Below are 17,722 nucleotides of genomic sequence, written 5' to 3'. Positions count from 1 at the left end.
GTGCTTTCAAACATAGTTCCTCCCAAAGAGTTAAAATAAAAATGCCATCCCATAGAATATGCAGACAGATATCTGTTACCCCCAAACCTCCCCCCTGCCGGGACCTTCATTGTCCCCGTGGTGCCTGATGGGTGAGGTGTGGCTGGACTTCTGCCTCGGGACGAGCCTGACAAGTCTGGGTCCTGTGTGGATAGAGAAGTGGGCTTTACTCTGATTGTCCCATCTCCGAAAACTTTCCCTGAGTGACGTACAAACTGAAGTTGTTCCCTGTCACTTAAAATCGTCCTTACGTATGCTTTCTTACTTATTTTGCTTATAAAAGCCGGGCACAGTCAGCACTGAACTGGAAAATAGAGATAAATCCAACAGGAGAAAACACTCATGCGGTGCCTGGCTGGCTCGGTCGGTGGAGCGTGCGACTCTTGATCTCGGGGTTGTGAGTTCGAGCCCCACGTTGGGCGTAGAGATTATGTAAAAATAAAATCTTTTAAAAAAAACACCACTGAAAGAGAATTACTGTTCACACGTTGGCACACAGCCTCCCTCATTGCTGGGTACTCATTCACCCTGCTGCACACGTGTGTGTACATAAATACGTGTATGCGCACAAACATCGATACACGCACATGAAATGTGGGTCATGTTACTGATCGTTTTAAAACCTCTTTTTAGTTAACGATGGATACACTCACCTCTAGGTATATGGAGATCTACCTTAATTTTTTTAAACAGCTGCCTGTGAGTCCGTTCTGTAGAAGCTGTGCCTTAATATGATCAGCCGTCCCCTGCTCCGGGACATTTTGGTTGTTTCTAGCTGTTTTGTTTTGTTTTGGGTTTTTTTTTTTTTTTTTTTTTTTTTTTTTGCTGTTATGGTCACAGTTATGATCAGCATCTTTGCTCACACCCTTAATCATCTCCTTAAAATAAATTCTTGGAAGTACCCAGACTGTGTTGAAGGAAACAAAGTCTTTTATGGCTTTCAGTGTGTGTTGCCAAAGCTCCTGGGTGATGTTTTTCCACTCAGGTTTTTTCCTTTTTTATGACTTTGGAAAGTCGCCAGTGTCTGTAGTTGAGGATTCTCCTCCAGGCTGGCTCCTTCCTTCTTTTCCCTGGTCCCCATTTCTCTCAGATTCCTTGGGCATGGTCCCAGGGCTCTGGGATCTTGTTCTGGGGGATTTGGAATGGTGGATGGGAACAGTGGAGGAGGAAGGGAACAACATCACAAGGTCCATGGGAATAAACGTAAGGTGTGGGCACAGGCGCGGGCTGGTCTAATCATATTTAAAACATAGTTTCAGGAAACTTACTCTGGGCCTCCCCGCCACTCATTCATCTCAAGGCCAAGGGCAGCACTTTGTGGCGGAGCATTGGATAGACATTTTGGACTAATTCCTTGGCTTAGGATCCAGTCCCTCGACCTGGCCTTGGGGTCTGGCTCCTGTCCACCTCTCCCCTTCCTAGTCTCCGTCATCCACACTCCTGCAACAGTGACCTTTCGCATTCATTGCTCCCAAAAGCTAAACTCCTTCCTGGTTCAGGGATTTCAGATAGGTGGCTTCCTTTACTACAGGCACTCTTCCTTTCTCTTACTCTTCAACCTCTGGGACATAGCCTGGAGTGGTGGTTAAAAACATGGCCCCTAGCGTCAGGCTTGGGTTTGTAACCCGGTTCTGTCCCTTACCAGCTGTGCAACCGAGGACAAGTTACTCAGCCTCTCTGTGCCTTGGTTTCCATATCTGTAAAACAAGGGTAATGAGAGTACCCACCTCATAGGGCCGCTGTGAGGATCGTATGTGGTGATATCTATGAGCACTTAGACTAACAGTTCCTGGCACGGGGTCATTATCACTGAGCTGGCTGGCTCACCTCAGCTTACCACTCCGCAAGGAAATATTCCCTTACTCCCACTACCCCAGCCCAGACATCCTGGTTTACAGTTTTAGCCATCTGTATCTTTCCTTCTTAGTGGTTACTGCAATTGTTACTAAATAAATAAGCATTTAAAAAAAATGTCTGACTCTTGCCTAAGACTCTCAGCCCCACTAGCACGGCCCACCTCTGTCCTGTTCACAGCCTAAGAGTTGGTATGCAATCAGTATCCGCTCAGGGAATGAAAGAGACGGTCCTGCTACTTACTGCCCAGAGCAAAGTTCATCAGAAAGACAAAGTCATGGTCCTCCCTGATGAACTAGTAAGACACACCTGATTATGGAAGGGGTTTCCCGGCGGAGTGAGCTGATGCGTGACCAGTGTGTGACAGTGACCCGTGTCCCTCTGAACTTGCAAAGCCTGCTGCTCTTGGAGGCTGTCTGGTGTCCACCTTCTCAGTGGATGAAGGGCCAGTGTTGTTTTTAAGTTGTAAGTTTCAGGGCGCCTGGCCGGCTCAGTCAGTGGAGTGTGTGACTCTCGATCTTGGGGTGAGTTTGAGTCCCACATTGGGTGTAGAGATTACTTAAAAATAAAATCTTAAAAAAAATTCTAAGTTTCTAATGCATATAGATCAAAAATAATGGGACGCCTGGGTGGCTCAGTCGTTAAGTGTCTGCCTTTGGCTCAGGTCATGATCCCAGGGTCCTGGGATCAAGCCCCGCATCGGGCTCCCTGCTCCGCGGGAGCCTGCTTCTCCCTCTCCCACTCCCCCTGCTTGTGTTCCCTCTCTCACTGTCTCTCTCTGTCAAATAAATAAAACCTTAAAATACAATTAAATGAATTACTAGAAAATGAAACAAGATTCACAGCCACGGTTTCTCAGCCTGAGCACTATTGACATTCTGGACCAGATGATTCTTTGTGGTGGCGCTGTCCTGTGCATTGTAGGATGTTTCGCAGCATCCTGACTTTTATTATTAGATTCAGCAGACAAAATTACTCTATCAAGTTGCTCTGCGGGCTTCTGAACTTGCTCTGGGTTTCTGTGCTTTGTACAAAGCCCTCCTGGGCTGGCGCCACCTGTCGGCCACACTTGGAGTAGCAGCAGACCCTGCACTTCTGGAAAGGGAGGCCCTGAAGCCCTGCTCACGGCCCACATAAAATGTGCTATTCCAACACATTGAAAACTTTCAGGAACATTTCTGAGCCTTGGTTTTTCCCTCTCTTCTCCCAGGTCACATGTAGCGGGTGACGTCATCCAGCCAGCTATCCTTGAGGACCCGGAAAACCCACTGTTAGCTGCCTCTTCACACCATGGTGATGCCATCAGCCAGGTCTCCAGGGATCTGACAGCCCAGAGGTACATGGGGGCTGGGTCTGCATTTGGTGGTGAGACCCCGGGGCCCAGGCCCTGCGGCTGCCTCGCTCCTCTCCCCTCCCCTCGCCTGCTCACCCACCCCTACCTAGGTCTACATGCCCCCCCTACACAGGGCTAGGGCCCCTTCCTTAGGGAGCTCACGGGACACCAGGAAGACCCTGCCCCAACAGGCATTTTAAAGGTTTGTTCCCTTGTGATCTTCAAGGGCCCCTATTTAAAATAGAAGTCCTCTGGGAGAGAGGACGTGCTATTTATACCTTGCCAAGGAATGACTTAGTTAGCTGCCTCTGACCTCCCAGGACATGAGCTGGGTTAGCTGCTTGTTTTGTCTTCTGGTGCTGGTGGGAGGAGAGAGGAGCTGGCAGTACAGCCGGGCAGGGGAGCAGGTCCTCGTGCCTTTGCTTGGCAAACGGGTTTGGCCAGCGGGGTCTTCCCTCACCTGCACTCCCTGCCCCAGCCACCCCACAGCAGTCACAGATGATGTCCAAGTCCACTGCGCTTATCCCCACTGGCGCTTACTCTGTTTAAACCAGGCTTGCTCAGAGTCAGCCTCAGGACTTGGCTCAGATGCGAGGACACGCGCATACACACCCTCATCTCTCTGCTCCTCCCCACCCCACTCCTCCATATATATACATAGATGTTTATTTCATGTATATATACACCCACGTTTTTTCCAGTTTTATTGAGGTTTAATTCACATATGACATTGTTTAAGGTGTTATACACACATTTAATTTTATTAAAAAATTTTATTTAAATTCCATTAATTAATATATAGTGTATTATTAGTTTCAGAGGTAGAAGTCAATGATTCATCAGTTGTATATAACACCCAGTGCTCATTACATCTCGTGCCCTCCTGAATGCCCCTCACCCAGTTACCCCATCCTCCTCCACCTACCTCCCCTCTAATCCTATGATTAAGAGTCTCTTATGGTTTGTCTCCCTCTCTCATTTTGTCTTCTTTTATTTTTTCCTCTCTTCCCCTATGATCCTCTTTTTTGTTTCTTAAATTCCATATATAGTGAGATCATATGATAATTCTCTTTCTCTGATTGACTTATTTCGCTTAGCATAATACCCTCTAGTTCTATCCACGTCATTGCAAATGGCAAGATTTCATTTTTTGGTGGCTGAGTAGTATTCCATTGTATATATATATACCATATCTTCTCTAGCCATTCATCTGTCGATGGACACCTGGGCTCTTTCCATAGTTTGGCTATTGTGGACATGGCTATTATAAACATTGGGGTGCAGGTGCCCCTTTGGATCACTGCATTTGTATCTTTGGGGTCAATACCTAGTAGTGCAATTGCTGGGTCGTAGGGTAGCTCTATTTTCAACTTTTTGAGGAACCTCCATACTGTTTTCCAGAGTGGCTGCAACCAGCTTGCATTCCCACCAACAGTGTAAGAGGGTTCCCCTTTCTCTGCATCCTGGCCAACATCCACTGTTTCCTGACTTGTTAATTTTAACCACTCTGACCAGTGTGAGGTGGTATCTCATTGTGGTTTTGATTTGTATTTCCCTGATGCCGAGTGATGTTGAGAATTTTTTCATGTGTCTATTGGCCATTTGTATGTCTTCTTTGGAGAAATGTTTGTTCATGTCTTCTGCCCATTTCTTGATTGGATTATTTTTTTCTTTGGGTGTTGAGTTTGATAAGTTCTTTATAGATTTTGGATACTAGCCCTTTATATGATAAGACATTTGCAAGTATCTTCTCCCATTCTGTCGGTTGTCTTTTAGTTTTGTCGACTGTTTCCTTTGCTGTCCAAAAGCTTTTTATCTTGATGAAGTCCCAATAGTTCATTTTTGCCTTTGTTTTCCTTGCCTTTGGAGACGTGTCTAGCAAGAAGTTGCTGTGGCTGAGATCACAGAGGCTGCTGTCTGTGTTCTCCTCTAGGATTTTGATCGATTCCTGTCTCACATTTAGGTCTTTCATCCATTTTGAGTCTATTTTTGTGTGTGGTATAAGGAAATGGTCCAGTTTCATTCTTCTGCATGTGGCTGTCCAATTTTCCCAGCACCATTCATTGAAGAGACTGTCTTTTGTCCATTGGATATTCTTTCCTGCTTTGTCGAAGATTAGTTGACCCTAGAGTTGAGGGTCCATTTCTGGGCTCTCTATTCTGTTCCATTGATCTATGTGTCTGTTTTTGTGCCAGTACCGTACTGTCTTGATGATGACAGCTTTGTATAGAGCTTGAAGTCCAGGATTGCGATGCCACCAGCTTTGGTTTTCCTTTTCAACATTCCTTTGGCTATTCAGGGTCTTTTCCAGTTCCATACAAATATGACATTGTGTAAGTTTCAGGTGTTATACACAGACATTTTGATTTATGTTTGTATCACTAAAACAGCTCCCCATTTGTGGTGTTGCATAGCACTAGGGAAACCATGGTACAGCTGCTCCCATTTGACCCTGACCTGGGAAGCTGGTGAAGGGGGCTTAGTGAAGCCTGGAATGGGGCTGCGATCATCATCATCCCCCATTTTATGGAGGGACCCAGAGGGGCAAGGGGAAGCTCTCTGAGTATTGGATGCAGGAGGACTTGGCTGGGCAGCTCTGTGGCTCCAGGAAGAACTAAAGTGCCCCTGGGTCTTTGTCAGTGTTTTTGAAGTCCCCTCCTAGCCCTGGACAGTCGGCCAGTGATGAGTGCTCTTAACCCTTGCATCGAAGGCACCTCCTGTTCTCCAGGCACCGTACTGAGCGTGTCACATCGAGCGTCCCTGTAAATCCTCCAGCAAACACCCCTAGCAGGTGAGGGGTTCTGTCCTGGACCCTTTGCCCTTTGACATCTGAGCCAGTTTCCTCCTTCCACGACGCATGGGGTTCCACCTACATCACTGGCCTCTTTCAAGTCCAAGGAGGATGATGCATCATAGAGAAGCTGTGTCACCTCAGACCATGACTGAGAGTGATCACAGGACGCAGGAAGGAACCAGGGGTTAAGCACAGATTTTATCAGTGCTGAGAACTTGGCCAGCTTTCTGGCTTCATTTCCCAGTAAAGGGATTCAGGTAGGGTTCAATGAGTGACATTGGTGCCTGGCCAGTGTTAATTCAACATTTGTCCGGAGTTGCATTGTCTTGTTTTTACTGGAAATTAATGGAAAAGAGGCAGTTCTGATGGGAGCGGGGATTGGTCTGGCTTTGGTCACCAGCTGCTTTCACAAAATACTCCTTATTCATTGCTTCCATATTCGTGAATTTGCCTCTCACTAAGGTTTATTTGTAACCCCACGATCAATACTCATGGCTCCCTCATGGCCTTTTATGAACATGTACAGAGCAGCAAGGAAATCTGAGTCGCCTGGGGGGCATGTTCCCAGCTGAGGTAGAGCAAGGTGCCCTGTCTTCTTCCAGCTCTCGTGCTGGAAACCAGTGTCCTTTTACAGTATATTTACTGCCGCGGTTTTTGTAATTTTGTGCTTTTTGTTCATGATTTTGCTTCTTCGCATGGCCCCCAATGTCGTGCTGAAATGCTGCGTAGTGCATTTCAGTGCAAGAAAGCTGTCGTGTGCCTTCTGTAGGAAATACTTCTGCTAGATAAGCTTCATCTGGGCCTAAGTGATGACGATGCTGTTGGCTGTGAATTCAGTGATGTGTATTAAATAAGGCGTTTTCACACAGAAATGCACCTAACACAAGGTTACGTAGTGACCCGTTGACAAAAATGTTACGACCAGAAGCTCGAAGGAAGCCAAGCCAGCATAACCCCTGGGAACAATGGTTCAGAACTGGCTAATTCGGCGTCCGTGACACCTTTCTAGAATGTAACCGCTGTGAATACCAAGAATCAGCCGCACCTGACCTTGCCGCTCCGTGGGAGTAACTACAAAGGGCATCCTGGGCGTGCAGGGGCTGCTGAGTAACCTCAGCAGAGGCCCTGCTGGCCCACCTGTTGGGGTGCTGTAACAAAGCACCCCAGACCAGGGGCCTCGGAAACAGCAGAAATGTATTGCTCACAGTTCTGGAGACTGGACAGGCATCTCGGTGGTCGGGTGAGGACCCTCTTCCATGTTGCAGACTTCTCACTGGGTCCTCATGTAGGGGTAGCGGCTGAGGAGCTTGGTGGGGGTCTCTTTTAGAAGGGCACTAATCCCGTTTGTGGGGGTCCTCAGGACCTAGGCACCTCCCAAAGGCCCCACCTCCTAATTCCAGCACATTGGGGATTAGGATTCCAACTTGTGAATTGAGGGGGACACGCCTATTCAGACCATAGCACCCCTCCCTCTGATTCCCCTCTGCGTCCTGCTGAGAGTAGGGGCAGGAGAGGCGGAGGGCGAGGCTCAGACAGTCCCCTCTAGAGGTTTGCTCCCCCTAGGAGCAGGGTTGGTACTTTAAATTTAAAAATTAAATTAAAATTTAAAAAAAACTTTTTTTCTTTAAAGTGGGGCTGGAGGGTGGTGCTTTAAGCCACTTTTGTCTCCCCCCCCAATTGCCTGTCAGTTCTTTGATGCCATATCCTTCCAAGACATGTTCTTTCTGAATAAGGAAAAAGAGAGATGGCACCCCCATCTCGGAGACAATTCTCAAATAAAATGGAAGGGATTTGGATGCACCCGCTCTCCTCTCTTAAAGCCACTGGAGGACATCCAGACTTGCTCCTTCCTCAGAGAAGAGCCTGGAAACCTGCTGTAGCTCATTGAGCTTCCCTTTGTGCTGTGGGCTTCCCTGGGCCCAGATCTTTGAGAACATTTTGCAAATGACTACGTTGTCCGTGGCCACTTATACTCCCATCTGTTAAGTACTTCCGAAAATGTTTTTATTTTTTTTATTTTTTATTTTTTAAAGATTTTATTTATTTATTTGACAGAGAGAGACACAGCGAGAGAGAGAACACAAGCAGGGGGAGTGGGAGAGGGAGAAGCAGGCTTCCCGCAGAGCAGAGAGCCCGATATGGGACTCGATCCCAGGACCCTGGGACCATGACCTGAGCCGAAGGCAGTTGCTTAACAACTGAGCCACCCAGGCGCCCTCGAAAATGTTTTTAAAGCCGTAGAATCGTTTAAATGAAATCTTGCAGCTGTACCACACTTATTAAACAGAATAGAATGGGGCACTCTGCTTACATCCCAGAACCTCCTGTGCTTTTCCTTTAGTCAGGAATCCAAGCGGAGTGGTCTCTTTAGACCCTGGAGGGCTCCCTCGGACACCGCTGGGAGACTACTCACCTGACTCCTGTCCGTGGAGGCCAGACTTTAGTGTGCACACATTGCTGCCCTCCCCTTAGTGACTGGGGAGGTCTGGGGAGCAGCCCAGGACTCCGCATGCCTACAAGTTCCCAGGTGATGGTGCTGCTGGTCTGGGGTCCACACCTGGAGAACCAGGGGGTAAAGCAGTCCTGTCCAGATGCTGTTCTCCTCCCCTGTCTGGCTACCAACAGCTCCACAGGATTGGAGACATCTGCCCCAGCGGGTGGCTGGAGTTTCTGATCTCCACCATCAGATGTAAGAGCCAAGAGCCGAGGTAGCTCCTGCCAGGTGTCTGAGCCTCCCTAGAGAGTGTCCAGATTCAGAAAGTTCTGCAGTTGAAAGTCTGGGGAATTCATACTGACTTACAGCTTCTGTTTTTCTTCTAGCTCCCAAGTCATTTGGCTTATTTTCTCCGCATCCATTTGCACAAGAAGATTTTCAGCTGTGGGTTTGCATGAGTGGGTTCAACTGCCTCACAGAGTTTAGCCGAACCTTTATGTGAGCAAGCGCCTTATGAAAAAACTGAATGACAAAGTGGAAGTATTATTATTATTTTTTAACTTAGAAAAGAAATCACCCAGGGGCGCCTGGGTGGCTCGGTCGGTTAAGTGTCCGACTCTTGATTTCGGCTCCGGTCATGATCTCAGGGTCATGGGATCAAGCCCCACGCTGAGCATGGAGTCTGCTGAGATTCTCTCCCTCTCCCTCTGTCCCTCCTGCAGCTCTCTCTCTCCCTCAAATAAATAAACACACCTTTTTTTAAAAAAAGAAAAGAAAAGGGATTATGCAAAGATTTTCTCTAAATAAGACTTCCAAAAAAATTAAAAATAAATAAATAACAGAATTCCTTTGTGCCATTTAAAAGAGACATGTGAAAGGTACATGCTGACAAATCCAATCAATGTGACCGGCCCCCAGCGGGCTGAGTAAATTGGGGTGCATCTCTGCACCTGCTCAGGGCCTTTGAGGTTCCAGTCCAGTGAGCTACTTTGAGATGGAGGCATACAAATGGCCCCCATTGGCCACGTTCAAATATTGACAATTTCATATTTCAAATGAACACGTGATGTTGTTCTTGTTTTGGTTTTTCAGGGGCCTTGAGCAGCTTTAACTGTGTAGGGCTGAAGAAATCCCTGAATCTTGGATATCTGAGATGAGTTTCCTTGTGTCCTCTGCCTCCCCCTCTCTGCAGTCTCTGTCAGCAGGCCTGGGAGGGCGCAGAAGGGATCCTGCGCAGGGAGAGAGGCCCCGCAGAGCTGCCGGTGACTGTGGTGGCAATTCCTGACCCAGATCAGAGGCCCTCTCATAGCTCTGGGATGGTGCTTATGCCCTTTCCTCTCTTACGTAGACTGTTTTGCTTGGGTCAAGCTTAAAAGTAATTTCCCTTCTGTGAGCATAGGTTTGCTCTGTGGAGGGAGAGAGGGTAAGAATGTACTGGAAAGGAACTGATACGCCCGTTCAGGGTTAACTGTGCGCAGCCAGCCCCCAGCTGGACGTATGAAGGTCAGCGATGTTTAGGGGCTGTCCGCACTCTCGCATGGGCTGGGTTTCACATGCTGGTTTATCTCGAGGGAGACTAGAAATAGCTCAACGGGCCTGCTGTGGAGTTTCCAGCCAATTTGCAAGCCTGTCTGGGCACCTTGGATTCGGGCTTTGCCACCCTGCAGAGGCTGAGTGTCAGAGGGGCGTGCTGTGTCTCCCATCGCCCAGACGCACCGTATCGAAGCACGTCCCTCTGCTGTCCAGTGCCCCGACCCACTGAGCTTAGCTCTCCAGAACAAAAGCGTCCAAGTGGTTTCTTCCCTCTAGCTTGCCTCTGACTTTCCATCTGAGCTGGGTCCTTGGCCTTAGCTCTCACCCGATGACGTGATCGTGTGCACTTGGGGATTTGAGAAGAAAAAATCAAGAGCCTGTGAGGAAGGATGGTTGTGCTAAGACCTTCCAGATGGTGATATGAAATGGGAGATAAGATGCTGTCGCCCCTCTGGCCCGACAGGACGTGGTGTGTTTCGGCCTGGATCTTAGGGGTGTTATCACCCTCTGTGACAGCCAGGTCACTCTCTTGTCTGTCCCAGGACAGGGGCTTAATTTGGCAACTCCGGCCCATCTCTGAAATGCAGTTCGCTATCAGGTCCGTGGGGGATCTGCCAGGAAGGACTCAAATGCCCTGAACAGGGAATCAACAGGCAACAGTGAGTGACAGCATCTCACCAGGGCTGGACTCATGGGGCTGTCAGGCTGAACGCAAGCCCGGCATCGACATTGTCCATGGCTCTCAGGTTCCGTGTGGGTGGAAACTGCAACCAAAGGGGACCCGTTGTTGTTTGCGAGGACCTCGGCGAGCGAGGTACTGAGTCAGGGATGGCAAGCTCTGACCATTAGTAATGGCTCCCTAGGAATCTGTGTCCCAAAGGATTCTAAGGACCTGTCCAGCTGGACCTAGCAGGAAAGAATGCCATGATCATAAGTTACCGTCTGCCTGCTGGAAGTATGGTGGCTTTTGTGCCCTCCGGGTGTTAACACTTCTCTTTAACACAAAAGACTTAAATCAATATTTCTGTCATCGTCCAGAAATATCAACACGCTGTGTATTTGAATTCAACTTCTTTGTTATTCCACCAAGACTTGGAAAACATTGGTTAACTCCTTAACCCGGAAAAGGGGTCTGAGAGTTTTACGAGAAAGACCTTCACACGCCCTACCCCCAGCCCATTTTACAGGAGAAGAGATCAAGGCAAGGGAACAGAGGTGACACGAGGATGGATGTGTGAGGCCCTCATCTCTGGGCCCTGGCTTCTCTGTGCAGGTTTGGGGTCTGTCCAGGAGTCCGCTGACGGCTGGCAGGGGCAATGGGCATGGCCGAGGGCCCAGCTCCCTGAGAATGATGTCTCAGGACGAGCCCCAGCGGGTCAGGGAGGCTTGGGTGGACACAGGGGCTGACACGGAGGGGCTGAACTGTCCGCAGCTGCTTCTCATCTCTGCTCTAGCAGCGCCGCCCTCCGGCGGCTCAGGGGGGCGGTACAGGGACCCCAGGTAAGCTCCTCCTTGGGGTCTAGAAGCAGGGCTGGCTTCATGGGCATGCCACCCAGACAGTCACCCAGGGCCCGGCGCTCAAAAGGGCCCTGTGCTTATTTCAGTGCTCTGCTGTCACTGTCCTGAAATTCTCCATCCCTCTGGAACGTGGGGCTCTGCATTTTCACTTTGTGTTCATTTACATTCCTCTTTGCTTGCAAATTTGGTTGCTGGTCCTGCCTCAGACTTGGATTCCAAGAAGGTGGCACAGTTGGCCTACGGGTGGGGGAGGTCAGGGGAGGCAGAGAAGGAACTGCCATGTGTTGAGCACTTTCCAGGGCCGGGCTCTGTGCTGGGGGCCAGAGCAGCCACAGCGGCCGAGACTTTAGTAGGAGAGCAGGACACCGTAGCGGAATACAAGGTGCTCAGAGGTTGGGGCCCAGCCCAGCGTGGCCCTGCAGGGTGGGCACGGTTACCCCCACGTGGGGTGGGCCTCCTTGATTGGGTGACGCCTCAGGATGACTGTGGGGTGGGCTGGGAAGGGCCTGAGAGAGGTAGGCATGCAGGGGCAGCGTCTGCTTGAGCCCAGGCCAGAAGTAAGAAGCTGCCAGGAGCATCAGGGGACGGGCTTGGTGGGGTTAGAGCAGGGAGAGGGAGAGGACAAGCCTGGGAGGCGACAAGGACAGGGATGGGGCACAGGAGCCGATGTGGCAGGCCGGGGAGTTTTCTTGCCTGGATTCCTAAGGCTGTGGAAAGTTTCAGGCAAGGCAAGGCCCTTATCAGAACTTGAGCAGGGTTATCCTGGTGACTGTGGGGGTCGATGTGAGGGGACGGAGGAGGCAGGCAGAGCAGGACGTGCGGCAGCCTGCTTAGAGAGGTGGCTGGGACAGAGAGGTTCCGGAGGGAGGAGGAGGTGACTCAGCAGGAAGGGGCGACAGAGAGGCAAGGGCAGTCCCAACTTCTGGTGCTGGTCTGAGTCACCGAGCGCTTCCCTGTGGGGGGCCTGACCTCCCTGGCCCCTGGGCATGGGCCAGCAGCAGGCTGGAGGCGGGGAGGGAGTGGGGGCTCCATTCCTAACAGAGCAGTTGAGTCACTTGTTTGGTACCTTGGGCTCCTGAGAGCCCAGTGCAGGAAGGGTGTGGCCCTGTGGTGGGACCAGCCGAAGGGAGGGTGGGGGAGAGCAGGCCTCAAGGCCTCCAGCGGGGCAGGGGCTGCAGAGCTGAGGGACACCCCCCCATGCACGCACCATGTTCTCCGGGGGGAGGCAAATACCTGTCCCCTGTGGGCACCCTCGTCAGTGGAGTGTGACTGTCCCTGGGCTTCGCCCTGTGGGTTTGGCTTTGCTCTGAGGCCACAGATCCGGGGCAGCGTCTCCCCTCCCCTCTGCCAGGGATTTCAAAGTCAGAAATCTCCCCTTGCACTTCGGTGGAGTCCCCTTAAAATAGCAGAGCCGCGCCGTATATCACCTCTCCTCAGCCGCATTACATCAAATAAAATCTTCATGAGGCATGCACAGAGGGGACCCGGGCAGCAGAATTTCTTTAGGAAACTAAGTTTTAGATGGGTAGTTTGAGTTGGTCAGTGGCCTGTTCACTGCTTAGGAATATGAAAGCCTGTGAGTCTTCAAAGTGTGAAAATGGCTAAGGAGCTTAAAAGCCCCCAATAGTTTGCATTCTTCCTTTTGAGTCATTTCTTTATAAAATATATTCTTTCAGCCACCGTCCAGTTGTTACAGATCAGTGGGAACCGGCGAGGTGTCGCTCCAGCTGGAAACCCCCGTGTGCTTTCGCCGAGTTCTGCCCGTGCCCACACTGTCGTTTTTGTTCACCTGTGGATCGGCCTTGCTCCGGGCTTACCCATGGTCCTTACTCTCTGGTCTCTGTTTTTCTCCTCATTTCTGCGGGCTTCAGGGAAGAAGGCAACGTGAGTTCTAGCTCTGCCTCTGCTCCTGACCCCTGGCTTGGTCACAGCCGGCTGGGACACCCCAGCTCTCCCTCTGCCTGTTTACTGGGGGCTCACGGATGCTGGGATGCTGGCTCCATGACCTTGCCTAAGTGACCTCAGCTCTCTGAGCCTCAGTGTCCTTTTCTGTAAGGCGGGGATGGTGACATTTGCCTCAAACGGTTGTTGTGAGGGTTATTTGAGGTCATAACATACAAAGTGCCTGGCGCTGGGCATGCTGGACCGGGCACCCGACATGAGGTACCCAGGACAGTGCACACAGCGCTGAGCTCCCCAGTGGGGCTGAGCGTCTGCTGTTTCCGTGGCTGTTGATTAGCGAGGCCCAAGTGCGGAGGCTGAGGAGTTGCTGGCCTGGCGAGGGGAAGGGGCTGCAAGCCCAGGACGCAGTGTGAGCAGCTTGTGTTGTGGGCCCTGAGGGAGGCCCGCCTGACCCTGACGGGAGCAGAGCAGGTGAGGGCCAGGGGGGCGGAACTCGGGGGTGAGGGTACCTGCTAAGCAGCCACAGGGATTTGGGGCAAGAGTATGAATTCTTCCAGTGTTTTGAGTGTAGGGTGCCCAGGGCAGCCAGCTCCCCTGTGGGCAGCAGTGCGGACAGCCGGAGAGAGGCTGGGAGGGCCAACCCACCCTGAGGACTCGTTCCCAAGCTTTAGCCTGTGGACGGCATTGATAGCCTTGCTTTTTGCCAAAGGAGAAAATCAAACCCGTTTTGAGCTCTTTGCTTGAGAGTGTGTTTACAGTTGGCTGTCCTTCCTACCCAAGTCCCCCCTCCCAGGGGGCCTCTCTGCCCTCCAGGCATTTCCCTGGATGGCCAGCAGGGGGCACTCACCCACTGAATGTGGGACCTCTCTCTCCTGAAGATCTTCGTGCAACCCCTGCCTCCCCACCCAAGGGGTCCCCACCTGTCCCAGGTGTGGCTCCTTGGTTACCCGTCAGCCTCTTGGCCTTGGCTTTTCTCAGCCTTGGGTTTTGGGGGTGTATCCCAGGGAGTTTGCAAAGCTGTACTGTAGTTCTCAATTCACAGAGTTCATTGCTTGTAAAAAAAAAAAAAGTACTAGGAATGATCATACAAAAGTCCACTCCCCAAAATCAAACAAGACAATTCACAGAGTGTCCCGAGCTCCCACACTGCCTCCCATCAAAGACACGCCAGTTTCTGCTGAAGCCTAACACAGGAAGCATTCATGCCTGGCTGGAGGGGGGGCGGGTGGGCTGCATTGCAGGGGGCCTCCTCTGTGTCTACGCAAAGGCCCCATGGAACAGGGCGGGGGTGGAGGGAAGCAGCTTGCTGGGTCTTTAAATAGCCCCTTCCACGTGTCTGGGGTGGATTGGGTGGGGTGAGGGGGCCTGATGAGTGTGCCATTAATGAGCCGAGTTCCACTGGGAATAATTCTCCCTTTGTGTCCCCAGCACCTCACCAGCTGCTGCCCGTGCAGATGTCCCTCCCCAAGCCTCTGAACATGTGTCTTTTCCCCTTGCCCCAGCTGGTGATGGAGTAGAAGCTTCCGCTCTCTCCCACCAGGGTCTGGCCAGGGACTTAAGCAGATACTGTATAAAGCTTTCCCTCCACGGTTGCTGCCCTTGGAGAGGAGGGGCCTGGTGGTCTCTGCCCCCCTCCCCCCAGGCCCTGGTGTGAGCTGCCCTGGGGATGGCACCAGCAAGGTGGTGATGATTTGGATCTGTGATGCCATGAGTGGTCATTTGGGCTGCAGCTGATTTGAAGTTTCCCCTTGCAGGCAAGTGTCCACATTAACAGTGGGGATGCCCTCCGTGAGCAAACGGATTATCGGGGCTCTCCAGAGAGATAGAACCAGTAGGATCTATATATAGATACAGACGGAGAAATTTACGTTAAGGACTTGGCTCATGTGACGATGGAGACTGGCAGGTCTGAAGTGTGCAGGGGCAGCCGGCAGGCTGGACACCCACGGAGGGGCTGAAGCCGCTGCTCTGGTCTGAAGGCCACCTGCCGGCAGAATCCCTCTTCCTTGGGGGAACTGCAGTCCCCACTTATTCCCTCATTTATTTCTATCAAGATGGACTGGTGGGTATCTATTTTATACTTCGGGTCATAAGATAATACTGCTTTATTTTTTTTTTCTTTTTAATTTTTTTCCCACCTCGTTTTAGCTTTGGCCACTGGGCTGCTGGCTCCTAGAGCTTTACTTTGAGAGGGTCCAGAAGGCCCAAGGCCCGATAGAGATACAATTAGATTTGCATTTTTAAAGGCTTTCTCCAGCTGCCTGGCAGGGCAAGACTGGTTTCAGGACTGACCAGGGCTCCCCGCCCCCCTCTGTGTCCTGAGGTTCCATGTGCCGCCCGGTGGCCCAGTGGCCCAGGACAGGACCGGGTGTGGCTGTGGTTCTGCTGCTGACGTCCGCCCTCCACTGCACCTGCGGGCTGGTGCCAAGTTCGCTCTCTGGCTGCTTTTAGCCACGGGGCCATGGCCTAGATCCACAGATCCAAATAAAACTTGTCTTTTCCCCTCTGGTGGGTCCCTGGAGGTTTTCAAATTACTTTAAAAAACTCACCAGTGAAAATTTCATTTTGCTGAGATGGAAGTTGTTGCTTGAGCCTGGGCCAGAGTCTGAGGTCCTTACTGGTCTCCCGGGTTGGAGCACATCCTGTATTCGTTCCCGTTTCCGGCTGGGCTTCTCTTGTTGGAGCTGGGGCACCTTCAGTGTGTTTTCACCATGAACAGGCGTGGCCCGGTCCCCCCCCGCCCCCCCCCCGACCTCTGTGGTTTGCCTTCCCCTCTTTGGGCTTGGAGGGGAGTGGCGGGGCAGCGAGACCCGGGCACATCTTACTATGGAATTGACAGATGTTCTGTCCTTGCAAGCATGCTGGGCGACTTCCTGCTGCCTCCTTCTGCCTCTGACGACTGCTCTGGGAATGATGACACAACCCCACATTTCCAGCGCAAATGGCTTTTCTCCCGGAGTTTTCAGGGCCCCCGCCCCCACCCCCCCATACCCGCTGGTAATCATTAGGATACAAGCCTTTGGGAGAACAGATGTGACTTTGAGAGAGGCCATGGGGAGGAGAGAGAGCTTCATGTCCAACCCTGCCTAAAGCCAGAGCTTGTCCTGGGAGGGACACTGTCCGCTGCGGTGGCCAGGCTTCTGGCCTTCTCTTCGCCTCCAGCCCTGCCCTTCTGCAGCCTCCGCACTCAGCAGACCCCCTGCCTACGAAGTGGTCTTGAGAGCATCATGCAGCGATGCATTGAGCTCCAGGAGGCTGAAGCCAGTCACGATCAAGAATTTTCCAGTGATGCAGGTCCAAAGCCCTCCCTCATGCCAAGGCTGCCACAGCTGACCATGCATTTTTGGACCTTCTGGAGGCTTGTGGCAAAGAGGCTGGTATGTTGGCACATGGGCCAGGTGGGTGTGAACCTGAGCAAACAACGTCCCTGTCCAGAGCTGACCTGCCAGTCGGTCTGCTGGGGACCGCTGTCCCAAAGGAATGGGTAACTTGGAGGCCTGGCCAAGGGCTGCCTGGATGGACCTGGAAGATGCAAGATGGGAGAAGCAGCTTCTTGCGAGGAGGATGTGGTTCCATGCTGACGCAGGGGGCCCAGGGCGTAGCACCCCTGAGAAAGGCCGCCCCGGACCGCCGCCTGGGGCGGGGGCAGGCAGGTGGCCTTGGCTCACCGGGGCTTCTGGGGAGATGTCCCCTGGCCCCTGCCCGCTTCGGGCAGCCCTAAATTGCTCCCATCTCTCTCTGCGAACTTGTCCCCGACTTGAGAGATTTTCCTGACAGAGGAGGCAGCACACGGCTCCCCGGCCCTGCCCTGGCTGGTCCCCTCTTCCCCCCAGGTCAGAGACGTGACCCCCCCTTGAAAAATGCTGCACATCCTTGCACTCAGGTGTGTCTGCCAGCAGCCAGCTCAGTGGTTAATTTTGTTGGTGGGGTCAGGACCCTCCTCTCTGTTTTAGATGCTGATGCTCTCTGGCAGCAAGGTACTGTGCTGAGCGGACTCGTGTCTAATCCGGCTCGTTCCTTATTCACATAAGCCACGTGTCATTACACGCATTCTCCTGCCTGAAAGACCACCTCTTACAGGCCAGACTGGACTGGGATATGCGATAGAGTGTCACCCTCCTGGCGGGACAGGCATGGGCCACCCGACCTGGGGCTTCTGGCTGCCGGTCGGTCTCGGGAATGGGAGCCGGTGTTTGGGCAGCTTGGGGGGGCGCATCTGGAAGCCCCACCTTGCTGGCTTCAGCAGAGGGGCATGGTGGGGGGAGGCCGTTACTTCACCAGTGGAGTCCGTAGAAGGTGGCCTCCTCAGTCTGGG

General features: G+C 51.9%; 1 protein-coding gene across 12 annotated transcripts in view; it reads left to right on the top strand.

The window, feature by feature from the left end:
* Positions 1 to 17,722, top strand: part of TACC2 (transforming acidic coiled-coil containing protein 2) — a 184,966-nt gene that overhangs the window by 82,360 nt on the left and 84,884 nt on the right. For all 12 annotated transcript variants that reach the window (XM_078077030.1, XM_078077029.1, XM_078077034.1 and 9 more), the window contains one exon: positions 3,104 to 3,229. In XM_078077030.1, coding sequence (XP_077933156.1) covers positions 3,104 to 3,229 — 126 coding nt within the window. The remainder of the gene's footprint in view (positions 1 to 3,103; positions 3,230 to 17,722) is intronic.

The sequence above is a fragment of the Halichoerus grypus genome, chromosome 7 (assembly GCF_964656455.1).
Source record: "Halichoerus grypus chromosome 7, mHalGry1.hap1.1, whole genome shotgun sequence".
Lineage (NCBI taxonomy): Eukaryota > Metazoa > Chordata > Mammalia > Carnivora > Phocidae > Halichoerus > Halichoerus grypus.
This window is presented reverse-complemented; position numbering and strand designations above follow the sequence as displayed.